Source organism: Ursus arctos, unplaced genomic scaffold (genome assembly GCF_023065955.2).
Source record: "Ursus arctos isolate Adak ecotype North America unplaced genomic scaffold, UrsArc2.0 scaffold_25, whole genome shotgun sequence".
In the NCBI taxonomy this organism is placed as follows: Eukaryota; Metazoa; Chordata; class Mammalia; order Carnivora; family Ursidae; genus Ursus; species Ursus arctos.
Genome location: NW_026622930.1, coordinates 45,437,345 through 45,465,156, shown reverse-complemented (window position 1 = coordinate 45,465,156; position 27,812 = coordinate 45,437,345). Strand labels below are relative to the sequence as shown.

General features: G+C 36.7%; 1 protein-coding gene across 7 annotated transcripts in view; it reads right to left on the bottom strand.

Moving 5' to 3' along the window:
* KIAA0586 (KIAA0586 ortholog) overlaps nucleotides 1-27,795 on the bottom strand; it is a 121,430-nt gene extending 93,635 nt beyond the window's left edge. The window contains exons 1-13 of one of the 7 annotated variants that reach the window (XM_057318704.1): nucleotides 27,594-27,795; nucleotides 26,907-27,199; nucleotides 25,976-26,046; nucleotides 24,088-24,157; nucleotides 22,929-22,998; nucleotides 17,430-17,604; nucleotides 16,463-16,684; nucleotides 14,093-14,246; nucleotides 11,856-12,023; nucleotides 10,288-10,411; nucleotides 2,114-2,246; nucleotides 1,154-1,371; nucleotides 444-516 (exon numbers count right to left, since the gene is read on the bottom strand). In XM_057318704.1, coding sequence (XP_057174687.1) covers nucleotides 444-516; nucleotides 1,154-1,371; nucleotides 2,114-2,246; nucleotides 10,288-10,411; nucleotides 11,856-12,023; nucleotides 14,093-14,246; nucleotides 16,463-16,684; nucleotides 17,430-17,604; nucleotides 22,929-22,998; nucleotides 24,088-24,157; nucleotides 25,976-26,046; nucleotides 26,907-27,105 — 1,677 coding nt within the window. In that variant the 5' untranslated portion in view covers nucleotides 27,106-27,199; nucleotides 27,594-27,795. The other 6 variants (XM_057318705.1, XM_026480288.4, XM_026480290.4 and 3 more) reach the window with 6 other exon arrangements.
* Nucleotides 27,796-27,812: the final 17 nt, after the last annotated feature.

Here is a 27,812-nt window from a genome sequence, read left to right as displayed (position 1 = left end):
CTGAAGATCCACCATGAGCTTTGGGATGTGAGAAAGTGGTACTTTTTCCATCTGGATCTATAAACTTAGTAACCTTAGAAATCCTGTGGGGTATTTTCCCCTTTAAATAACTTTGGTGTTTTTACTTTGGCAAGCCAATGCTTCTAAAGCTGCAGTCTTGAAATGTTTTTTAGGTATATTTTTTTCTTCTCTAAATGCTTTGGCTAAATTTTCTTTCAAATTACTCATATTTTAGTTATTGTCCAACAATTTGCCACATAAGACCATGATTATGAGAAGAAGCACTTGCTACGTAGAATGAAACCCATTACTAAGTAAAGAGTAACAAAATAAAATGAAAAATTCTAAGTAGACTTATACATAAGGGATATTTTAAGAGTAAGTATGACACTTAGAAATTATCTCTTGAGAATTCTCTTAATTCTGTTTTTTCCAACACCTACCTGAATTTCTGCAGAAATAGTTTTAATCCACTCATCCACTGTCTTTCTGATCCGGATCTTCTCTGACATCTCTCTACAAAAGAGAGAAAAAGAATTGTCTTGAATTAGTATTTAATGTTCTGAGAATAGGACCTAGATCAGGACTCTTATCTAGTTTTGAACCTACTGTGTAACCCAACGGCCTTCATCTGAAAAGGAAAAACCAATATTACTAGTTTTCATCAAATGCTTGAAGGATGTTTGAATAGATCCCAGAAGATATATACCAAAGAGAGAAAAAAAATTTTTTTAAATTTAAACCCGTAAAAAGTAACAGCAACATATATATATTTAAATTCTAACTTTATAGTGAGTTCACATTGTCATAGGAAATAAACTTTTCAAAACACTGAAACACATTAAGCAAAATGAAGCATACAGAAAAACAATTAAGAAAGCGTATCCTGTGGCACCTGGGTGGCACAGTTGTTAAGCGTCTGCCTTCGGCTCAGGGCATGATCCCAGTGTTCTGGGATCGAGCCCCGCATCAGGCTCCCCTGCTGGGAGCCTGCTTCTTCCTCTCCCACTCCCCCTGCTTGTGTTCCCTCTCTCACTGGCTGTCTCTCTCTGTGTCAAATAAACAAATAAAATCTTTAAAAAAAAAAAAAAAAGAAAGCCTATCCAACTGGCAGTTTCATAAATAACCTTGGGATGCCAACATCCTCTCTTACCTGTTAGTAGACAGAGCATTGATAAACGAATACATGGCAGCTCCATCTTTTGCACGAATAATAGCTTCCAAGTTTTCTTCAAGGACTTTTTTATTGTTTTGTACTCCTCTCAAAATCTTCTCAGCATCTTTTAAGATGGATCTTTTATTAGTTGTTTGAAGCTTAATGGAATTCTGTGGAAGATCAGCAAGCCTTGACATAATCAGAGATTCTTTTGGCTTAAAAGAAAAAAAGGCAAGAACGTTACCATGTACAGTTCATACTAATTATTTTAATGCAAACAAGAGCTATTACTATAGTTGGGGCCATATACTATGCCAGTATGTTCTAAAGACTCAATTTGTCAAATTGAAGAGCTATAAAACAGTACTTGGCTGATGGTAACTACACTTATTATGGTCAGCATTTCATAATGTGTATTTGTTGAACCTATGTTGTACACCTGAAACTAATATAATATTGTATGTCAACTATACTTCAATTAAAAATTAAAATTAAAAAATAAAGTTGGCAATTAAGGTTTCTTCCCATTTAGAAGTACTAATGTGAATGTTAAGTGAAATAGGGCTGGGAAGTCCATAGAAGTGCTGGGCAGTCCAGTGGCCAATAAAAGTTATTATCTGGGAAAGAAAGCTAAAACAATATAAGAGCAAGTTGGCTCTAGGTAGGCATGACAGACATTTTGGACAGATAAACAGGGTCATTCATAGTTCTCTTTCCCCTTTTTCTCCTCTCCAATAGAAACTGGAGAGCTAACAGTGACCAAGGAGCCATGAGTAGAGATCACTTAGTGAGGGCTTCTGGAAAAGTTTTGTAAAGAGAACAGACTAGGTTGACATGTCTTTTTTAGTATTTTGTCTTCATCCTTCTGCTTGCTTTCTGTCCTGATAACTCCATATTTCTTCATAATTTTTACCTTTACTAATCATCATCAATTTTAATATCCTATTTCCACTTTACCTGGAGTATGCCATTTGTTTCTTTCCTCTTTTGGCCAGGGTCATGAAGAAAATCATCAGATCTCTGTACAGTAAGTTTAGCTGCTCCTAGTTCTTCACAGGAAGGAAATCTTTGAGAGGATAAAGTGTCAATGCTATGAAAGATTTAAAAATAAAGTTTCTTAAATTGTCATAAATTCAGTAAACATTTCAATACATAAATCTGATACCTTCTTAGTTATACAGTACTAAATGGTGTATTATTAAACTGTACAATGAAATTAATCAGTTAACATAGTACTAGAAGTACTAGCCTCAGCAATCAGACAACAAAAAGAAACATGCGAATTGGCAAAGAAGAAGTCAAATTCTCACTCTTTGCAGATGCTATGATACTTTATGTGGAAAATCCAAAAGACTCCACCCCAAAACTGCTAGAACTCCTACATGAATTGAGCAAAGTGGCAGGATATAAAATCAATGCACAGAAATCAGTTGCATTTCTATACACAAACAACAAGACAGAAAAAAGAGAAATTAAGGAGTCAATCCCATTTACAATTGCCCCCAAACCATAAGATACCTAGGAATAAACCAACCAAAGAGGCAAATGATCTGTACTCAGAAAACTATAGAATGCTCATGAAAGAAATTGAGGAAGACACAAAGAAATGGAAAAACGTTCCATGTTCACAGACTGGAAGAACAAATACTGTTAAAATGTCTATGCTACCTAGAGCAACCTACACATTTAATGCAATCCCTACCAAAATACCATCAACTTTTTTCACAGAAATGGAACAAAAAATCCTAAAATTTGTATGGAACCAAAAAAGACCCCGAATAGCCAAAGGAATGTTAGAAATGAAAACCAAAGCTGGTGGCATCACAGTGCTGGACTTCAAGCTCTATTACAAAGCTGTAATCATTAAGACAGTATGGTACTGGCATAAAAACAGACACATAGATAAATGGAACAGAACAGAGAACCCAGAAATGGACCCTCAACTGTATGGTCAACTAATCTTCGACAAAGCAGGAAAGAATATCTAATGGAAAAAAGACAGTCTCTTCAACAAATGGTGCTGGGAAAATTGGACAGACACATGCAGAAGAATGAAACTGAACCATTTCCTTACACCATACACCTGAAAGACCTAAATGTTAGACAGAAATCCATCAAAATCCTGGAGGAGAACACATGCAGCAATCTTTTTGACCTCGGCCACAGCAACTTTTTCCTAGACACATTGCCAAAGTCAAGGGAAGCTAGGACAAAAATGAACTATTGGGACTTCATCAAGATAAAAAGCTTTTGCACAGCAAAGGAAACAGTGAACAAAACCAAAAGACAATCAACAGAATGGGAGAAGATATTTGCAAATGACATATCAGATAAAGGGCTAGTATTCAAAATCTATAAAGAACGTATTAAACTCAACACCCAAGGAACAAATAATCCAATCAAGAAATGGGCAGAAGACGTGAACAGACATTTCGGCAAAGAAGACATCCAAATGGCCAAGAGACACATGAAAAAGTGCTCAACAACACTTGGCATCAGGGAAATACAAATCAAAACCACAATGAGATACCACCTCACACCAGTCAGAATGGCTAAAATTAACAAATCAGGAAATGAAAGCTGTTGGTGAGGATGCAGAGAGGGGGAACCCTCCTACACTGCTGGTGGGATTGCAAGTTGGTGCAGCCACTCTGGAAAGCAGTATGGAGGTTCTTCAAAAAGTTGAAAATAGAGCTACCCCATGGCCCAGCAATTGCACTACTGGGTATTTACCCCAAAGATACAAACAGAGTGATCCGAAGGGGCAACTGCACCCTAATGTTTATAGCAGCAATGTCCACAATAGCCAAACTATGGAAATAGCCCAGCTGTCCATCGACAGATTAATGGACAAAGAAGATGTGGTACATATATACAATGGAATATTATGCAGCCATCAAAAAATTGAAATCTTGCCATTTGCAACGACGTGGATGGAACTAGAGGGTATTATGCTAAGCGAAATAAGTCAATCAGAGAAAGACAACTATCATATGACCTCACTGATATGTGGAATTTGAGAAACAGGGCAGAGGATGATAGAGAAAGAGAGGAAAAATGAAGCAAGATGAAACCAGAGAGGGAGACAAACCATAAGAAACTTTTTTTTTTTTTTTTTTTTAAAGATTTTATTTATTTACTTGACAGAGATAGAGACAGCCAGCGAGAGAGGGAACACAAGCAGGGGGAGTGGGAGAGGAAGAAGCAGGCCCATAGCGGAGGAGCCTGATGTGGGGCTCGATCCCATAACGCCGGGATCACGCCCTGAGCCGAAGGCAGACGCTTAACCGCTGTGCCACCCAGGCGCCCCAAACCATAAGAAACTCTTAATCTCAGGAAACAAACTGAGGGTTGCTGGAGTGGAGGGGCGGTGTGACGGATGGGGTGACTGGGTGATGGACATTGGGGAGGGTATGTGTTGTCGTGAGCACTGTGTATTGTTTAAGACTGAAGAATCACAGATCTGTACCCCTGAAACAATACATTTACGTGTTAATTTAAAAAATAAAAAATAAAAAAATTAAATAAACAATGGAAGAAAAAATTGAGTGTAGGAAAAAAAAGAAATTAATCAGGTAAGTGATTAAATACATCTAACACAGAAAATTACAAGATACAAAATTATTCTAACCAGACTAGGTTAGGCATAGTAGGAAAAGAGCAGAAAAAGGTTTTGTTTTCAAGAAGAGAACACCCAGAAGCTCTTCTAGAAGAGTGGAGTAAGAACCTCTAAAAATCCACTCCTCCATAAAAGCAAAGAGAACACTAGCAAAAATGGTCAAAATCAGCTTTTTCAGAACTCTGGAAATGAAAGGCTTCCAACAACTCAAGGGATATCAAATCAAGAAAATGACTGACTTTCAGTAAGAACAGCATGCTTTATGGCATTTTTAATTTGCCTCACTCCAAGAACCCTTTTCCCAACTCCGTGGCAACCTTGAAAATTACCACCTTCACAACCCTTGTAGCTATGAAAACCAAGAGCCTGACAACTGCTCGAAAGGGCAGAACAGGTTTGGAGCTCCTCAAAAAGTCCCATTCACAGGGTCTCTCTTCATTTGACCTGACTCAGAGCTAGCTCAGTGAGAAACCCTAACCACTGGTCAATTTTTGTAAATAGCAACAAGTGTTTAACATCGCAGTTGCCTATAGCAGTTGAGGCAAACAAGAGGGATGCCAATAAACTAAAACTCGGGGGAATGAGATGTCCATGGTGGAGCTTTGAAAAGCCCTAACACATTAGTGGGGATCTAGAATGCCATGTGCATGTACAGGGTTCTGTGAATGCCCAAGCAAGATCTGAGAAAAGCCTAATCTCTCATGTCTGGCTGACATTGAGGCTCTGTGCAAGTTGGAAGTTAAGATTAAGACAGACGTATAGGGGCACCTGGGTGGCTCAGTCGTTAAGCGTCTGCCTTCGGCTCAGGGCGTGATCCCGGCATTCTGGGATCGAGCCCCACATCAGGCTCCTCCGCTGGAAGCCTGCTTCTTCCTCTCCCACTCCCCGTGCTTGTGTTCCCTCTCTCGCTGGCTGTCTCTACCTCTGTCAAATAAATAAAAACTCTTTAAAAAAAAAAAAAAGAGAGACTTATAAAGTGCCAGAGCACTGAAGGTGTGCCCCAATACCATACATCCATTCATGCACACGCGTGTGCTCACACACACGTGCACACACACACACACAGCCCCTTGACACTCAGAGAGAGACTTACAGGTTCAAGGTAGTTAAGCTCTTTCTAATCATTAGCAGACTTAGCTCACCAAATAGAGACCTACCACACATGACAAAGAACACACACTTTACAGAACTCGTCCAGGGAAGTCACTAAACAAACAGCAACAACACATCCTAGGGGATAGAAGAATCTGATTTCCAGAGTTGCTCAGCAGGGAGTCTGCTTCTCCCTCTTTCTCTGCCCTTCCCCCTGCTCATGTTCTCTCTCTTGCTCACCCTCTTTCTCTCTGAATAAATAAAATCTTTAAAAAAAAAAAGAATGACAAGCAAAAAAAAAAATTATATATTTGAGAGAGAGAAGCAGAGGAAGAGGAATCTCCAACAGTCCATACTGAGTGCAGAGCCTGACATGAGGCTTGATCTCACAACCCTGAGATCATGACATGAGCAGAAACCAAGAGCCAGATGCTCAACAAACTAAGCCACCCAGATGCCCCTCAAAAATTCTATATCCAGCAAAACTACCCTTTAAAAGTAGAAATAGACACATAGATCAATAGAATAGAGAGTCCAGAAATAAGCCCACACTTATATAGTCAATTAATCTATGATAAAAGAGGGCACTTGGGTGGCTCAGTTGGTTAAAGGTCTTCCTTCAGCTCAGGTTGTGATCTCAGGGTCCTGGGATCAAGCCCTACATCCAGCTCCCTGCTCAGCAGGGAGCCTGCTTCTCCTTCTGCCCCTCCCCCTGCTCATGCTTTCCCTCTCTCTCTCTCAACTAAATAAATTTTTTTTAAAAAGCATAAGAATATTCAATGGGGAAAAGACAGTCTTCAACAAATAGTGCTGGGAAAATTGGACAGCTACATGCAAAAAAACGAAACTGCACCACTTCTTATACCATACACAAAAATAAACTCAAGATGGATTAAAGACCTAAATATGAGACCTAAAACCATAAAGCCCCTAAAAGAAAACATAGGCAGTAATCTGTCTGATATTGGCTTTAGCAACGTTTTTCTAGATATGTCTCCTGAAGCGAGGGAAACAACAGCAAAAAAATACTACTGGGACTATACTAAAATAAAAAGCTTTTGCACAGTGAAGGAAACCATCAACAAAATGAAAAGGCAACCTACTGAACGGGAGAAGATATTTGCAAATGATATATAAGTGGTTAATAGCAAAAATGTAAGAATTTATACAACTGTCAAAAGAAAAAGAAAAAAAGAACTTATGCAACTCAACGCTTTAAAAAATGGGCAGAGGACCTAAACAGACATTTTTCCAAGGAAGACATACAGATGGCCAACAGACACATGAAAAGATGCTCAACATGACTAATCATTAGGGAAATGCAAACCAAAACCACAATGAGATTATCATGTTACACCAGTCAAAATGGCTTGTATCAAAAAGACAGGAAATAACAAAAGTTGGTGAGGACATGGAGAAAAAGGGACTCTTATACACCGTTGCTAGCAAAGTAAACTGGTGCAGTCACTGTGGAAAACAGTATGAAAGTTCTTCAAAAACTTAAAAGTAGAGGGGCGCCTGGGTGGCATAGCGGTTGGGCGTCTGCCTTCGGCTCAGGGCGTGATCCTAGTGTTGTGGGATCGAGCCCCACATCAGGCTCCTCTGCTATGAGCCTGCTTCTTCCTCTCCCACTCCCCCTGCTTGTGTTCCCTCTCTCACTGGCTGTCTCTATCTCTGTTGAATAAATAAATAAAATCTTTAAAAAAAAAAAAAAAAAAAAACTTAAAAGTAGAAATACCATACAATCCAAATTTACTCAAAGGGGAAAAAACCTCTAATTTGAAGATATGTGCACCCCTATGTTTACTGCAGCATTATTTACAATAGCCAAGATGTGGAAGCAACCTAAGAGTCCATCAATAGATGAATGGATAAAGAAGATATGAGATACATACACACACACACACACAATGGAATACTGCTGAGCCATAAAAGAGAATGAAATCTTGCCATTTGCAACAACATGGATGGACCTACAGGGTACTCTGCTAAGTGAAATGAGTCAGACAGAGAAAAACAAATACCATACGATTTCACTTATATGTGGAATCTAAAAAACAAAACAAATCAGCAAATCAACAAAGCAGAAACAGACCCATCAATACAGGGAACAAACTGGTGATTGCCAGAGGGGAGGGAAGCGGGGGGATGGGCAAAAAGGGGTGAATGGGAGAGAAAGGTACAGGTTTCCAATTACGGAATGAATAAATCATGGGGATGAAAGGTATAGCTCAAGGATGGAGTCAATAGTATTGTAGCAGCATAGTATGGTGACAGACTATAGTTACACTTGTGCTTAGGAGAATATAACATATAGAACTGCTGAATCACTACGCTGTACACCTAAAACTCATATAACACTGTGTTTCCACATTACTTAAAAATTTTAAAAAAAAGTAAAGGATGAATTAAAACAGTCCTCGGTAAACAAAATAGAGAATTCATCACTAGCAGAAATACCCTGAAGGAAATACCAAAGGGAATCCCTGGGTGGGGGGGGTTGATGGAGGAAGGTGGCTGGGGGATGGGCTAAATCGGTGATGGGGATTAAGGAGGCCACTTGTTATGATGAGCACTGGGTGTTATATGTAAGGGATGAATTCTGAATTCTACTCCTGAAACCAATATTACACTGTATGTTAACAGCTAGAATTTAAATAAAAATTTGGGGGGGGAGGGAGGAGTCCTTCAAGGTTAAATAAAAGGATACTAGAAGTTAACTTGAATACATATGAAAAAATAAAGAGTACTGGTAAAGGTTAACTATATATAGGTCAATATAAAAACAGTCTAAAATGTATTTTTGTTTATAACTCTTTTCTTCTCCTATCTGATTTAAAAGACAACTGCATATAGCGATAATTACCAAGCTGTATAGATGGGCTTATAATATATAACAATAGAATATGTATTATAATAACAGAAAGAAAGGGGAAGGGAAGAAGCTATATCGGAACAAAGTTTGTGAATCTTATTGAAATTAAATTGGTATCAATCCAAACTAGATTATTTTAAATTAAGATATTAATTATAATCCCTAGGGAATCACTCAGAAAACAACTCAAAAAGTATAGTAAAAGAAACAAGAAGATTAATGTCTATTTAATATAAAAGAAGACAAAATGGAGAAATAGTGGAATAAAAAAATACCTAAGACATATAGAAAACATATAGCAACAAGGCAGACATAAATCTTTTATCAGTAATTAAAGTCAAATGGCCTGAAACTGTAGTCTTCACATGAAAATACTAAAAATGTGGCTTACTTTTAGTTTTTATTGTCAAACTTTCCATGCCATTCAAGACAGATAAAAGTATTATGACCTAGATGTACTTGATTTTTTAAAAACTATGAATGTAAAATTTCAGGCATACACAAAAGTAGAAAGAATAGTATGATGAGCTCCATATACTCCTATTTACATTAATCATTAACTTGTGGCTATCCTCATTCCATCCCTACTCTCAACACAGTTTCCTCTATCCTGCATTGGATTATTTTTGAAGCAAATCTCAAATATCATTTCAGCAGAAATAAATAATCCGGGAGCGCCTGGATGGCTCAGTTGGTTAAGCGTCCAACTCTTAATTTTGGCTCAGGTCAGGATCTCAGGGGCATGAGATGGAGCCCCTCTGTGGGATCCATGCTGGGGGTGGAGCCTGCTTAAGATTTTCTCTCTCCCTCTGTCCATCCCCTCCCCCCACCTCACACACACCTTCTCTCTCTCTAAAAAAATAAATAAAAATAAAAATAAATAATCTGCATTCATGAGAAATAATCTGCATTTTGAAAAATTAAGATACAGTCATTCTATAATTACAGTAAAGGGGTAGATATATTAGCAGCAGAAAATAGTAAATCTAGGATAACTTTTTTTTTTAAAGATTTTATTTATTTATTTGAGAGTGACAGAGAGCAAGAGAGAGAGAGAGTGTGTGTGCACACAAGTGGCGGTGAGGGGCAGAGGGAGAGGGAGAAGCAAACTCCCTCTGAGCAGGCAGCTGGATGCGGGGCTTGATCCCAGGACTCTGAGATCATGACCTGAGCAGAAGATGCCTAACCGACTAAGCCACGCAGGCGCCCTCTAAGATAACTTTTAAAAGCAATGCTATACATTTATCAAAATTCCTAAAGATATTTTAGAAATGTAAACAAAGCTCTTTCTTTTTTTTTTTTTTTTTTTTTTAAGATTTATTTGAGAGAGAGAGAGAGAGGGAGTGAGAGAGACAGCACGAGTTCAGGGGGAGGCAGGGAGAAAAAGGCTCCTGGCTGAGCAGGGAGCCAGAAACAGAACTCCATCCCAGGACCCCGGGATCATGACCTGAGCAGAAGGCAGACGCTTAACTGACTGAGGCACCCAGGCGGCCCTAAACAAAGCTCTTTTCAATATAGCTTTTATTCCAATCTCTTGTTTTTTACCTGTCTCTCTCCTCAGGATTCCATCCTACTTTTGACCAACTTAGTAAGGTTTTATCTGAAGGTTCACTTTTTCTTGTCAAAGATTCATGGTTATTCAAAATCTGTTCCAATAGTCTTACATTTCCTGCAATAAAAGAAATATAGTACCATTTTTCAAGCACTAATTCATTTCTTTTTTATATAATAGCTCACATATATTAGTCGATTAGCTTCCTGGGATAATTATCTATCTACTCAATTCAATCTGTAATGTAAGTTTTAAATACACTCACCAAATAAAACCAGATATTTATAACTCATGAAAACTATACTAGTAAAATTTTAGGCCTGAATTTATTTCCATCACGTAAAAAAGGAATTTGATGAGACATGTCATCATCACAAAGCCCAGTAAATTGCATGATTTTTATCAATAGTTAAAGGGAAGTTTGTTTCTTTACAGCAACTGTTAGTTAAATCTCCCCTTTAACCTCGTCTTTAACGAGGTTACATAATAACCTTTATCTTTAGGTGAGGTTGGTTTGTTTATTAAAGATTTTAGTATCCTTAAAACTCTTTAAATGCATACAAAATAAGACTCAAATGCATTTAAGTGATTCCAAGAATAAAAGCTTATATTAGGGGCGCCTGGGTAGTGCAGTCGTTAAGCATCTGCCTTCGGCTCAGGGCGTGATCCTGGTGATCTGGGATCGAGTCCCACATCAGGCTCCTCCGCTGGGAGCCTGTTTCTTCCTCTCCCACTCCCCCTGCTGTGTTCCCTCTCTCGCTGGCTGTCTCTCTGTCACATAAATAAATAAAAAAAATCTTTAAAAAAAAGAAAGCTTATATTTAACACTTTCACTTACTTTTACTAGAAGGGCTTTAAGGGTCTGTAACAAATTATTACTTCAGGTCACTTATAAAAATTCTTGTTCCCTATTAAACAGCTAATACTGTAACACTTTTTTCCAACTGAACACAATAATAAATGTTAAATTTCTCTGAGTTTTACTACTGAAATTCATACCTAAAAACAATATAAGGAAACATGCTCTAAAATGATCAGTCTTGGGGCGCCTGGGTGGCACAGCGGTTAAGCGTCTGCCTTAGGCTCAGGGCGTGATCCTGGCGTTATGGGATCGAGCCCCACATCAGGCTCCTCCGCTAGGAGCCTGCTTCTTCCTCTCCCACTCCCCCTGCTTGTGTTCCCTCTCTCGCTGGCTGTCTCTATCTCTGTCGAATAAATAAATAAAATCTTTAAAAAAAAATAAATAAAATGATCAGTCTTACCTTTAGCAAAGCATTATTTTTTATTAATAACAAAACTTGTTCATTAAAGGCTTAAGTAATAACCTATAGAAAATAATCAGAATAATTATATCTATACCTCCACCTCTTTCTGCAAAGAACCTAAACAAGCTTGATTTGCCCAGTAAGTATCATTTAAAGAAAAATACTAAAAACAGAGATCCTACGTTAGTTACTACTAGGCACAGAAGAGAATAATAAATCAGGAGTATGGAAATCTGTTCCTAATTTGAGGTAGTCCTAATAAAAGTAGTAGATGCTAGTTATGATTGCTCTATTACCTGTATGACCTGACATCTCCATATTTTCTTTTTCTTCTTTAGGATTTTCCCTCTTTGATATTTTATCATCCTTTGAAACAGGTATAGGAGCAAACCTGCGAGGTGCTGGTGTCTCCAACGGAGATTTCTGTTTATCAAAACCCGTATCTTCAACCTCTCTAGAAGGTGCTTTAACAGAAAACAAAAAAAAAAATAAATTCAATTTATTTAAAAAAAAAAAAACTAATTTGTAGAGTGTTACTCTTCCCTATATTTTAGAAATAAAACTAAAATTATATAGGATATACAAATTAACAAGTACATAGAAATAACTCTACCCTCACCAGAAATCAAAATATAGGCTATAAAAATTTTACACTTACAGCTAATAAACAAGAAAGAAAATCAACATGACAATATTCAGTGCTATTTAAGCTGTGGTGAAAATGGTATAGCCAGACACTACTCATGGCAATGAAAACCAATAAAACCATTTGGCACTAAGTATAGGAAGTCTTAAAATCTTTATATATTTTGATCTAGTCATCTTACTCTTGGGAATTTATCCTAAGGAAATAACCTAGAAGAAAGAAAACATTAAATATATGATGATTTTATCACAGTATTATTTATAAAGAAAAAACCCTAAAATCTGCCTAAATGCCCAACACTAGGATAAATGCCTAACAAGTAAATTGTGACTATCCTTTCATCATTAAAAATTAATATTATGGGGGCACCTGGGTGGCTCAGTCAGTTAAGCGTCTGCCTTCAGCTCAGGTCATGATCCCAGAGTCCTGGGATCGAGCACTGCATCTGCTTGGAGGGGAGTCTGCTTGTCTGCCTCTCCCCTCTCCCCTCACTTATGCTTTCTTGCTCACTCTCTCTCAAATAAATAAAATCTTTTAAAAATTGATATTATGAAGATAATTATGTAGAACATGGGAAATACTTTTGATATGCTAGTAAACAAGCAGTACAAAATTATATTTATGCTAAATTGCAGTACATAAAAATAATATATGCCCAAGAAAAAGTATTCAAAAATAAAAAGTTTAACTGGTGGAAGTTTAAATTTACTCATTTTTCCCTTTTATTTCTTTTACTGTCACTAAGACATACAAGGAAACCAATTCAGTATACAACCAATAAAACATACATTTTTTTCCCTTAAAATTCAAATCTAAAAAACAAAATTATGAGCAAATAAGTCTTCGGAACTGAGTATGAAATAAGTGTCCACTTCTATTGAAAGCATATGGCTGGGTCATACTGAACCCTGAGTTGTGGCTGCAGCTCTGACAAACTCATCCTCAAGTCAGGTAACCCAGAGCAGACAAGTCATAACTTTCCTGTGCTTCATCTTCCTCCCTTTTCAACTTAAAAATTGATTCATGCCACTTTCACAGCAGTTTTGTAAGTACCACTCATTTGTGGAAAGACATAAAGCAACTTACAAGTATAAGGACGCTTCAATATGTCTATAATACAACAATGGTCTAACAAATCAAACGTTGGAGATATTGTACCACATGGATCTGGATATCATTAAAGGGATAGCCCTTGATTTTCATTAATTCATTCAATAATTTGGAAACACATTTATTCATTTGGGTTTTTTGCTTTTTTTTTTTTTTAAGTAGGCTCCACACCCAGCGTGGAGCCCAGTGTGGGGCTTGAACTTACAACCCTGAGATCAAGACCTGAGCTGAGGTCAAGAGTTGGACACTCAACTGACTGAGTCACCAGGTGCTCCATTTATTCATTCATTTTAAATTCCGGAGGTTTAATACAAATACATTACGCATTCCTTTGTTACTATAAACAAAGATTTTAAGAATTCTATTAAAATAGGTAAACTTACATTACTAACTAAAAATAATTAAAAAGTTTATTACTGTACTCAGGCCATTTCTCTCCTCACAGAATCAAGAAGAGTGGAAAATACACAGTTTGTCAGAGAATTGGAAAATTGATTACAAGCATTGATACTAAGATGAGTAAAATTTTTCTAAACTTGTAAGTGCTTCTGACAATTTATGAAGGTTATTTATTAAAACCATAAAGTGGGACATGATCCCTAACTAGACTTAACAAGTCTTGAAACGACCTAAAAATTACTTAACCCAAAAGAAGAACTAATTTTATAAAAACAAAGACTTAGTCTTCTACTACCTAGTAAATAACTTTTGGCTGACATACTGTAAAGACAATTCATAGCTAACATTTTTCATTCACAGAGAACTACATATTTTTACCTTGTTTGGAAGCAAATGTGTTCTGTGAAGATAGATTACTGCTACCAAGATTAGAGAAGTCTGGTTTTACAGAATACTTTTCCATCGCTCTAGAAGGGGGTGGAGGAACAGGCTGAAAACCACTGGTCTTGAGCGCAGCACTAATGAAATGAGTCTGGAAGACATACAATTATTTTATTAATTTCAAATAACATTTAAAAGAGTTAGATGACAAACTACATTGAAATTTATTAGAAGACTTGAAAACAACGTATTAGATTTAATACATACATACATTACATGTAATTATCCACTGTACCAGTGATGCCACTGGGTTAAGCCTGGCTTAGTGGTGTGCCCTTGATCATTTTATTTAGCCATTCTAAACCTTGGTTTTTTCCTTTCTACTTCAGAGATGGCTTGGGGACTAGTGAGGCATGCTAGGAGATGACCAAAAAGAAGGGGTCCTACTCCTAGACCTCTACTTCAACCAGAGAACTTCAAACCAAAACTTCTCCTCTTTTACATCCTGGATGATTTTGTTTGAAGGAAAGCATTAAAAAACATTGCTAAGAGGCACTCAACTTTGTAGCAGCAATAATATATATGCATTTAGATACAAATGAGAGCTAAAATGACAACAATTTTCAGCACCATTTATTAAAGTATCTGGAATGTATATGTATCTTACCTAATAAAACTGATTTCAAAAGAGAATCTTATACGAGGTTAAAGGAAAACCTAAAAATATTCACAGTTTTACAGAAGTTTTAAAAATGTGTAGAGATCTCTCTACATAAAACAGATGGGACAGACTCAAACAAATTTCATTTCATTAATCATTTATTGAACTTCTAATATACCTAATATGTCACTAAAATTTCAACTTTCCCTGTAATCATAAGCTTTATAAGATGTCTACATTAGAAAAGATTCCGTTCTTCCAAACTCAGAAAGACAATAAATAATGGGTTTATTTATGAAAAAAAATGGATAAATGGCAGGCAGGCATATAGGACAAATAGGATCCTCTCCTGAAGAAATCAATGTGCTTTTCAAATGTGTCATCTCCTTTTACCCTGAAGAAAAAATAAATAAAATGTTTTCTAGATAAAGAAATCAAGGCTTAGGGGTGCCTGGGTGGCACAGCGGTTAAGCGTCTGCCTTCGGCTCAGGGCGTGATACCGGCGTTGTGGGAGCGAGCCCCACATCAGGATCTTCCGCTGTGGGCCTGCTTCTTCCTCTCCCACTCCCCCTGCTTGTGTTCCCTCTCTCGCTGGCTGTCTCTATCTCTGTCGAATAAATAAATAAAATCTTTAAAAAAAAAAAAAAGAAATCAAGGCTCAGAAAAGCGTAGTTATTTGTAGACTGGGGACCGGCACTCTGACAGACCCACTTCTAGCTTCTCACGAGATACCATTCTGCACGCTGTATTTCAGTTGTGCATGGAGTACCTACTAAAACCTTACTTTGTGTGGCCATACCCATTCCAATAAAAATACTAACCTCAACCACATGGAAAGCTCAAGCCAAGCTCTATTAAGAGAGTTTTGAGAATTACAGAATATTAGTGTTCACTCTGTGATAACATACTGAGCTATAATAAGCTCATTTTTATGTATTCTTCTGAACGTTATATTTTAATTTTTTAAAGTTTTAAAGTTGCACATTAATTAGAAAAAAATAAAAGCAAATTAAAATCTATGCATTTATAATGCTGGTCACTCACTCATTCCAAAAAAAGAAAAAAAAAAGTATATTGAGTACCTGAGTGCTGGCTACTCTCCCAGGACTTGGAAATTCCAAAATAAGTAAGAAACTGTACTACCAGTTCCTTCTAAAGGTAACTTTTCTTTTTATAATAGCCCAGTGCCTCATATTCAAAAGGCAATTAAAAGTGTTTATGCTTCTAATTAACTAAATGCAGAAGCACTATGTATGCCAAATGGTTCTCATCTCATCAGAATCATTAGAGCTTTCTATTCCCAGGCCGCATCTCAGACCTGCTGTCTGAATCTCTGAGAGGTACAAGCGTGTGTATTTTTATAAGGCTCTTCATGTGATTGTGATGCACGTTCTCAGGCTAACAACCACTGATATAAACAAGTCACTACAATGCAATATTAGCCCTTTCAAAATGGTATGAACAGAAATACCACAAAGAAGGAAAAGCTAACTCCATGGAAATGGCTTATAGAACTAATGGTATGTGAACTAGAATGTGCAGGGAGCGGTCTCCACATGCAGAGGAAGAATAATGAACTCAAAAATCATTATTTAAGGACAAAAACTGTTACAATGTAATGAGCTACTGCAATTGTCAACGAATATTAGCTTAGGGATTCAAGTGATAAAAGACCATGGGATGTGTCCTGGCTTTATTATAGATACCTGAATATCTATTTGTTGCTGTTGTAATTTTTCAAGATGCCTAATGTGCTGCTCCATAAACACATTCATTTGCTTTTCATGATCATGACAGTGTAGTTTCTCATGTTTATTCTGAATGCTTGTTTGCTGCTCTGTAACACGTTGTAACTGTTTATCAGCCTCCTGTAACTTATTGAGTAATTCTGTAACAGAATTAACTTTTGCTTCCAAATCACTCTGCACCTAAAACAATAAAATACCAAAAGACATAAAAAATATGCTCAATTACTACAAAGGTTGTTTAAAATGAATGATGATAAAAATGATCAAATTAGATTTTTATCCTCTAAATCTCTGATGATTTTATACTTTTTAGAATCACAGAAATAAAAAGCAGAAGATAGTTATCCTTAGATTTGCTTCTCTCATTAATAACACATTTGCAACAAAGAATTGTTATAATGCAGAAACATAAGACTTCATTGGTAATTAAAAAGAAGTAAATAACAAAACAAATTAGCTTTTGATACTCCATTAATCTCAGACTGAATTAGATCAGCAGCCTGGAGTCCCAGTCTTAGGTTGGCCACTTATTAGCTCTGGGACCTGTGCCTACTTTGAACCTGTTTCTCAGTTTTCCAACTGCAAACTGAGGGGTGGCACAGACGATCTCTGAGTTCCTTTCTAGTTCTAAAATAAAGACGACCCGTTGTCCCAGGTTGCCCGGGACTCAGGGTTCCCTGGATGCAATATTTTCAGGGCTGAAACCAGGCAGTCCTAGGTTCTCTAGCATTATCACAGCAGGAAGGGGGTACATCTCAACTCCTGAGAGGTAATATACAAGCACGAACAGGAAAACTCTTTCAAATTGAGAGCAACTAGAATGACCCTAGTCTACAGTTGGATACAACCGTTTATAGACTCAGTTCCTAATAAGTATTTTTACATTTTACAAAGAAACTGCAAATATCTGGGGAGAAAATTGTACTTTTATCAGCGGGGCTGCCGTAGCAATGGCAGCTGCAGTTGCTGCAGCCACAGTTGTAGCTGAATCAACTCCACTGGGTGAAATTCTCGTCTCCTCCGTAGCAGCGTCCTTTTCTGGGCCTGCGTCTTCTAAAAGCTGCACCTTTACTTCCTTAAAAACAGGCATGTTTTGAGCTCTGTAAATAAAAAAGGAACACAAATACATTCAGTAAGCCACACTGAGCCATTTCAAGAAGCACCTGCAGTGATAATCTGCTGATGGTGGGTTTTCTTGATTTTTTAAAATATTAAATCACTTGGTTTTCCATATCAGGATCTAATCAGTCATTTGGTTAATGAAATCTATGAAAGGTCACTAGCCACTACAGAAATAAGAAGATAATTCCTGGAAGGCTGTGACATTTCAGAAAGTAAGACTCGCACATATGAAAAAGACGTGGGCACAATTACAAAGACATATAATCAAGAAGTACAAATGTAAAACTTGCAGAAAATGTTCTAAGAACGCAAGTACCAAGTTTCACTTCCAAAGGAAGACAACCTAAGAGAAATTGTTAAAACTGCTAAAACATTATGTGTTTTTAAATTCTAGCTCATTTAGATTTAATAAATGTCACAGAGTTTGTTAAAACAGGGCATAAAACACAGGTTGAAGCAGCCTGGATTAAAAATGAGAGCAAATGCATACATACTTACAATGAGGAGTTTAAGTAAATACTAAGAAAAAAGGGGAAAATAGATTCAGTTTTGTTATATATTTGCCCTAAAACAAAACAGAACAACAACAAAAAAAAAACCACCACTAACAAAAACAATGAAAGGAAGCAGATAAAACTGCAGAGTCCCTAGGTAAGTCTAAGTAAGATCTGATGGAATACCCTCCATGTCTAGCTGCTGGATTTCTAAGACCCAGAGCAGCTCTTAAACTTACTCCTCTTTGATATTTCCTCATTTCTACTAAGAGCATCATTTTTCTCTGTCTCAAAATTTTGAAGTTATCTTGAATGACTTTTCCATTCTCCACTTCTCACACCTAACTGAGTCACCAGGTTTTGTCAATTATTTCATCACAATTGCAGGAATGGTGTCACAGAACTACAGAGGCAAGGGGAACCCAAGAGGCCACCTATCCTAACTTCCTAATTTGATGGATGAAGACACTGAGGTCCACAGAGATAACAGGATTTTTACTTGACCAAAGTCACAGACCCAGTAAGGCACAGTTGGCTTATGATTCCTAGAGATCGTCCCACAACACCTAGCTCTCTCAGAATAGTACTTTTCCCATCATGCTTCTGCCTCGAAAGGAAAGGAAAGGAAAGGAAAGGAAAGGAAAGGAAAGGAAAGGAAGAAGGAAGGAAGGAAGGAAGGAAGGAAGGAAGGAAGGAAGGAAGGAAGGAAGGAAAAAGAAAGAAAAGAAGGAAAAGAAAGAAAGAAAATTTCACCATCTCTCTCTTTTTTTTTAAGATTTTATTTATTTATTTGATAGAGACACAGTGAAAGAGGGAACACAAGCAGGGGTAGTGGGAGAGGAAGAAGCAAGCTCGACACAGCGAGAGAGGGAACACAAGCAGGGGTAGTGGGAGAGGAAGAAGCAACCTCCCAGCAGAGGAGCCTGATGCGGGACTCGATCCCAGGGATCCAGGATCACACCCTGAGCCGAAGGCAGACGCTTAACGACTGAGCCACCCAGGCACCCCAAACTTCACCATCACTTGCCAACTATTTCATTCTTGCAGATTTTACTCGTTCAGAAACTTTCCAAACACATTTCTCCACCATTCAAAAATCTAAAATTGTTCCTTCGAGACAACTGAGTAAGCTAAGTTCTTGTTTGACCGTGCACACACACCGTCCTCTGTCCTTGCCCTAGCTTCCTATGTACACCGATTACTTCACAGACAGGTTCTCAGGAGTCACACTCCTACTCACTGGCTACACCACACCCTTCCAACAGCTGACTCCAGGCTTTTTCTCATTGTTCTCTCAACCTTCTTCCACTCAACTTACTATATATCCTTCTTCTTTAAGATCCAACACAAGCGTTTTTCAATAAATCTATCTTTAAACACTTCCAATTGATCTCTCCCTTCAATGACTCCTTTTGCTTTTACTGCCTATAATACACAACTGAGGTTTAGAAGCAGCCCCCTCCCATGGTTTAAATGTCTGTACAGAACAGCTTCATAATATACTAAATGCAATGTTGCTTCCTATCACAGTTCTAATCACTCATTCTTCCATATATGTCCATATTCTCTCCCCAACTAAGCTCTAAGCAACCTGGGTTGGTGGGTAAGGGGCAGGGAAGGGGGATTTCTTTTATGCCAAACAGCAACTAAGGAAGAATTAAGCACAGCAGGCACTCATTATATATCTAACTGATTAAGTGGCATATTAAGAAAATATAATTCAGATATTCCTATCTTGCAGTATTCCTCTCCAAAGTCTGAATGTGAGTTACCCTCTAAGATCGATCATTCTACATTAATACACTAAGTTGACCAACAAGAGAAATAACATTGTAAGACTAGACATCAACTTAATAGGCTTTAAAATTTTTTTTCCAATTATCAAATTAAATGCTCAATGTAACAAATATTATATATATAAATGCTCAATATAACAAATATACACTTAGAAGTGTAAAGAACTGGGAAAATATGCAACTCTCTCATTCAGAAAAATTATTTCTTCTATTTTTTTTTTTTTTAGAATTGTTTCTTATTCTTAAATCCTCTGAAACTGGCAATTAGACCAACACTATGCAGAAACTGCCCTCACCAAGGCCAGTAATAATTTTTGCTTAATTCAATGGATATTTTTCAGTCCTTATCTTTCTTTACCTCTGAGCAGCCTATCAAACTTAGAACTTCATTCCCCTTGGCTTTGTTAACACGAAACCTCTCCATCTCCGGATAAACTGAGTAGCATTTAGAAGCTTGCTTGCTTTTCTGCATAGTTCTTAAAGGTTTGGTTTTCTTAATGTCCTACTCTATGCCATCTTTCTTTTCACTCTCACTGAGTCACTTCAACTGTTCCCAGAGGTCAGACTACCATTTATATACTACTTCTAAACATCTAGATTCCTAGCTTAGACTTTTTGTGAATTTGACCTTTACATTCAATTTCCTACTGGACATTTTTTACCTTGATATCTCATAGATACCTCAAACCCCTGTATATGTCCAAAATGAAATTTATTCCAAGAATTCTTTCCCAAGGATTTCCTTTCTCAGCGAATACTACAACTGACCATGCATTTATACAAGCCAAAAATCTGGGATTCATCTTTAGCTCCTTCTTCTCTCAGACCAAATCACCAGTTCTGTCAATTCTATCTCTATCTTCCAAAACCGTCTACTCCTCTCCAAACCAGCATGTTTCCCACCCTCATTCCACCACCCTCCAATGTACTGAGGACCAACTGAATTCCTCTCAAAGAGATCACCCCCAAACTTGTAGCCAGTTGGTTTCCTGGACTATAGGCCAGTCCTCTTCCAATTCGTCTTTTGAGATTGCTATCTGAATGAGCCCTTTAAGAAATATATATCATACTTTAACATTTTAAGATGATTTGCCCTTTCTCTCCTTTAAAGAAGTTTGTAACCTAGCCCCTTGCTTCCTCTCCATCCACATGTAAGGATATCCTACCCTCTTTTAGACACTCTGGCCAGATTCTTCATTACTCAGACTCTGGTCTATTACTTTTTATTACTATAGCTTTAGAGCATATTATATCAAATAGGACAAATTCTCCATCATTCTAGTTTTTCCCCCAAAATTAGCTATTCTGTGTGTATTCTCTAAGTATGTATTCTTAACATTATATATATATACCCCCCCCCAACTGTATGTCCTTCCAGGTGAATTTTAGAATCACTTTGCCAAATTCCATCTACCATTCTCTAAAACCAATAAATTCAAGTGACACTGACTACAGCAAAATCTCTTGAGACATAGACTGTCTTTTAACCCAACATGAGAGTCATTTTCATGTTTCTGATTCAATTATTCTCTACACTGCAATCACCTTCTCAAGACCCTTCCTAGTTTGTTTTTAATTCTGTTCATTCATGCTGAAATGGGGAAAGAGGGGTAGTTTCACAGTTACCTCTCACTGTCCATTTGTTTATGAACAACTTCTCCCTCCCTCATCTGAGAGTTCTGAGAGGTCTCAGAGATTTCCATTCAGAGAGTTCTGCCTTGAAGGCAAGTTGGTAAGCAGGTCACCTGCATGGAAGTGGTACTCATTTTCGGTCCAAATGAGTCAGATGTAATCTGCAATTTTTGGTTCAACTGCAGAATTTGAGAGACTGCGCCACTCCTCATGTCATTACTTTTGCTTTCTTTTATATATTTATAAAACCCAGCATACAATTTACCATCCAAATTCCTCTCCTAACTGCCATATCACATATTGGGAATTGTAGGCTGAACAAAGGTAAAAAAGAAAAATATGATGAGGCCAAACAACCAGCTCTTAAACTCTAGCTGGCTCAGATCACACCCTTGTGATTTAGAGACAGTATTTATTTTTGTTAGTCCAATGCTTCCCAGAGTGTAATATGTTTGTCACAGACAATTGTACGTGGAAAAATAATTTTTGTATTTTAATAGCTGTATATTATTTTAATTGTTTTATTTACAAAATGATTTTCCATTTACTGAAGTAATATAAAATTTCCTTTTTGAATATAATGAGAGTTCAAGATTAAGTAAAAATTTTACTTATTTTCTAAGGGGCCTTCCAGACTGCTCAAGTTTGGGAGCAGAATACATTTAGTCTAAGAATGATCTCATCCCATCTCTGCTAATGATAAAAATAATAAAAATTGCCTCCAGAGCAGTGGAGACACATGCTTATCATAGTGCTGTTGTTAGGGTTTTGTATTTCATTGGTACTTAAGATAAACTTGGGAGGGACAATTTAGATAGAGCAGTAGCCATGGTCTCCCTTCATTACACCCAGATGCTAATCTTGTCCCTTTCTTAAATCTCGACCAGGAAAAGTCAAAATGTCCTTAGATAGTAAATAATAAGTATTATGTATTTGGAACTACTTGACCATTGTTACAGGTAGCATAGTGAAGTGATTAAGAGAGGAAACTCTAAAGGCAAACTGCCTAGGTCTGAATCCCAGCCCAGTGAATACTTGCTAAATGACCTTGGGAAAATCAATCTCTGTGTGCCTCAATTTCCTCATCTATAAAATGGGGATTCTATAAAATTGGGATGTGATGGAATCTACTTCATTGGATTTTATGAGTATTAAATGAGTTAATACATATGAAATCCTGAGAACAGTACCTCTTCTATAATAATTGTTCACAGCTATTGAGTATTTTATACATATCCAGCACTATGAAAAATGCTTTACACATATTTCACACATTGAAAAGAAGGTTTTTCCTATGTCCAAAGTGTAAGTGAAGCTAATTTTAGAGAACCATATAAAAACATAAGCAATGGCCCCCTATTTTCTGTAAATGAAACTTACTTTTGCTTTAAAACTGCTCTTAGAGCATCCTTCTGTCCCATGGTGTACCGAGAAATAAAGATGTCATTTGCTGCAAAATTAAGACACAAAATATGTATCAGATTCCTAAAAATTTTGTTAAATTTTAATAAGCTATCCCAAAACAGCTTTTTAAACTAAGAGAATGTTTAGGAATTCAGCAATAAGATTTCTCAATTTAAAAAAAAATGCAAGGAACTGGGGCACTAGGGTGGCTCAGTGAGTTAAGCATCCAACTCTTGATTTCAGCTCAGGTCATGATCTCAGGGTTGTGAGATCGAGTCTTGTGACACGCTCTGCACTGGGCATAGAGCCTGCTTGAAGTTCTCTCTCTCCCTCTCCCTCTGCCCTTCCCCCTCCTCCCTCTCTTTAAAAAAAAAGTGCAAGGAACAAATTAAATGATCAAATAATTGTCATAACCCTAGACCCTAGGGGGAAAAAATGTATCAAAAACACCTGGGGCTAAATTGGAGACATTCTGCTCAAACTCAAAAGAGAAAATTGCTTAGATAAAAATAAAACTACATTAAAAAGTCACTAAGTAAATTTCCTCAAAGCATATTTTTAATCTATTATCTTACCAAAGACCACTCAAAACTTGAATTCAGAGTTTATGAATTTTTTTATAAATATTTAACACCAAACTTATGGAACAGGTTAGTAATAATAAAATTACTTTTATGATTGCAAATCTTTTTCTGGATTTTAAAGATTCCATTAATAGCTTAATTTGGAAGGAAAAACTAATTAAAATAAAATAATCAAAATAATAAGAAAAAAGCTATGTCTGTTTAATAAATGTCTTTTAAAAAAATCAGTGAATGTCTTAAAATGTAAAAATCTAAAATCCTATCCTTACAAAGAAAACCGTGACACATAAAACATAAATGAACCACGAAGACATGTTAAGTGAAATAAGTCAATCATAAAACTAGACTTGGGGGGAAATGGAGAGTTAGTATTTAATGAGTATAGAGTTCCGACTGGGGAAGATAAAAAAGGTCTGGAAATGGATGGTGGTGATACCTGCATAATGTGAATATACTAATACCACAGAACTATGCACTTAAAGTGGTAAATTTCCTTATGTATATTTTACCACAGTAAAAAAAAACAAAAAAAAACAAAACTATTCTTTTACCTTTTTTTCTGTTGCTATCTTCCAGTTTATCCAAAGGCAATCCTTGCACTGCAACATCTTTAGAAAAATCCTTTGGGATATGAAAGGAAAAATGAAAGGCTAAAAAACCTTTATGATTTATTACTTACCAAGTACCATTTACTACCTATGTGACTGTTGTGTTCCACGAGGGCAGTACTGTGTGCGTTTACATCCTTAATTCCCAGAACCACTACAATGCTTAGGTATCTTGAAGGTACTCAAAGATTTGTTGAATGAGTGAGTAAATGAACAAGCAAACAATTGTGGCCCTAAATTCAAACTCAAATCTCAATTTGCCACTTCTAGCACAACAAGTCATATAACAGAGTCATGTAACAATACAGTTGCTACAGTTTAGTGTGAAAATGTGATTCATTTTGAATCAAGTGGAGTGCATAAGGATGGTCAACACATGGCACAACAACGCAAACAGAGCATTCTTTATTCCTGAGCTCAAAATATAGTCTCAGATGGCTTCTCTATAGGCAAACAGCTTTCTGCTCACATGTGTAACCCTAGATTTCATTTCTAAGATTCTATTCAGTGCTAAGACACTATGACGTTTTAAGTACTAGGTTCATTCAACACTGCTCTTCACCTTCCTTAGACACATCTCTTTTTTTTTTCCCCTAAATCAGAAAAGGGTAAAGAGAAAATCATAAAAGGAAGGTGATCAGGCTATCCCCTGACAAACAAGTGTTAACTTCCTAAAAACAGTCCATGAGACTAACAATACAATAAAATGCATTTGGGACATTAATACAAAGACTTCCTACAAATGAGTAAGAAAAAATACAGCATATAAATATGTAACTCACAAAAGAATAAAGATGGCAATATACATGGAAAAAATGTTCCCCTCAGTAATAATACAATACAAAATAAAACAAGATGCTTTCTTTACCTATCAAAATGGCAAAGTGGTTTTTTTGTTGTTGTTGTTGTTGTTTTGTCTAATTCTAATGTCTTGTATTGGTAAAGTTAGGAGAAAATAATACCACTAATTCTGCTCATGATCTTGCTGAAGAATGTATACTGAAATAGTCTTTCCAGAAGTAATCATATAATAGCATAACCATCTGGGAAATTATTTAGATAGTGGAATCCAAATACCATTAATTATTAAATAAGGCATACCCAAAAAAGAAACAAAAACACCAACCCAAAGGCTAAGCATTTACGCAAGGACCAAGTACAGCATGTAATTACAAATTTTTATTGTGAATTTTTTGCAAAGTTGGTAAGTGAACAGTTTTCATTCTTAGTTTACCAGCTTCAATTTTCAAGATATTATATTATGAAACTCTCTTAAGACTTGTTAAGTTGACAATCTATAGTCAACATTACGATTAGTGGTCAAAATCTAATTAGACTGCATGAACGAAATGTATTTTTTCATCAAATATTTTCAGCATTATAAAGATCTAGATGAGAATTTCATGTTACTATTTCTTAAAGACCCCTCAAAAAAACCACACAAAAGACCTTACAATAGCTTGAATGACATATAATCACACCTCACTTTTTAAAAATGATGTTGTTACTGTTTCTTTACCTTTCCCTAACAGTATGTTAAGTCTCTGGTCTAGAACACCATTTCCTTAGGCAACAGCAGAGTTTCTTTTCCATAACAATATTTCTCTCAGTGTTCAACATCTTAGTAATAAGTATTTTTGATTCTACAGAAGACTTTTTATTTAGTGTCTCAAATACTGTTCACGTCACAATTGTATGTAAAATATTTCTCTTGAAAAGTGAAATTTAAGCAAAAATAAGGCCTGTCGTTCATCAAACATAATTTAAGAACATATTACTCAACAATACTGAAAAGTTTAACATGAACATAATTAAGAATTCTTTTGCTTACACTTTCTGACACAATAGAATTTTCCAGTGGAGGCTGCCGATAGTTTCTAGCAGAAGTCAAGTCTGATGAACCTAACAAAACAAAGGCATCAATTTTAGTGATTTTAAAATCAGAACCGTATTTTTGGAAACTGTACAGGCATGACTCAAGAACTATAAACTCCATATTAATGCAAAACCTAACCTAAACTAGAAGCCACTTTTCATGCAAAAAACTTAAACTGTAATTAAAATATATCCTGATGAAGGTTTTACAGCTGGTATTTTGGAAAATAAGGATCAACACTGACAAGCGAGATAAATGTTTTAAAGTAAATCATTAAAATGTTGGATTTGGACAAACTACGGACAGAATCATTTGCCAGGAATAAAATATGTACATGATATAAAAGCAGGCCTTTACTATGCCGCACCCCCCCCCAAAAGCAGTGTTATATACTCATTTTTTTGCTTTTGCACATATATTCATTAATTTGATGCTTCTGATCATTAACGAAATGGGCAAAGCATATGTTTTCTTCATTTTTACTGGAGAGACAGGTTAAGTGAATTGGAACATACTATGCCAAACTGAATAACACTATCCGAACAGAAGGTAGAGCGTTTGGTAAAAAGCCCTACTGATGTACTATAAACACATCATACTAGTTAAGTGCATCCATCACAGATGTGAACAAGAACAATGTGCAAAAACCACACAAAGAAAAAGCACAGAAGTGTTTCATTCATTCCACCTATTCGATATGATTCGATTAGACTGTGCTAGCCATTTTCCCAGGGAAAAGTGTCAGCTTTCAAACATCTATACAAACTAGATGTATCTTATGTTTGAGAATTTAAACATTAAAAATCCTCTAAATTTTGAAACGCAAAAACCGAAATGAAAATAAAGACTAAAGATTTACAAGTGAAAGCTATTCAGAGTCACATACCACGTAACTTTCCATTCAAGCTAGCCTCGGTTCTAACAGGAAGACGTTTATTTGCAGACAACGCTGAAGGAACACAGGGCAACTCATCTTTCAGCAAAGTCAAATTACCTCCCTGATTTGGAGAAACTACCTCACGAAGTCTCCTCGCTGGTATTTTAACCCTTTTTTTCTTCTCCGGGCTAAACTCAGAGCCTTTCATATTATTGGTAACAAAATTAGTCCCACAGTTCTGAATAGAAGAATTTCTTCTGGGTCCATTAAACTTCAGAACAAAATTTTCACCGCTTTGAGGACTTGAGGGAGAAAGAACGAGGGAGTACAATAAAGAAAATGTGAATTTCAAGTGATTTTAAAACATACAGTCATCAACCTTTAAATAAAACAATGTCTAAACAGACTATCCACAAAGCTAGAAATTTCAATTTGGTATTTAATCCAAAACTAGAGACAACTTGAACATCATATTTACCCATTAATCCCACTCAGTCCATTAACGCACACGCCAATGAATCTGAGAATGGGGATGACAAAAGAATGGCCGCATGAGCAATAATAACCTTAACACAGAGCACCCCCAAAGCCAAGAGCTGGCAGTGCAAAACCAAACAGATGTGGAGGCGGGGTTAAGATCTGTTGAGAAGCAGGAGTCAAGCACGTAAAACTGAAATGCTTTTTTTTTTTAATCACCCATATAAGAAGCTTAATAGCTTTCTTCAGCCAAAGAGTCTTACACACCCCTCCAGACGCAACCATCGGACACCTAAATTCACCCCTCTGCGTCTCCCGAACGCTCGGCAACCCCGCAGTCACAGGTATAACCTGACAACAGCTTCGGTTGCCCGCGGGTCAACACCCACTTCTCTTTAAGTCGGCCCTTGAGACACAACACGCATGCGCGCCGAGAAA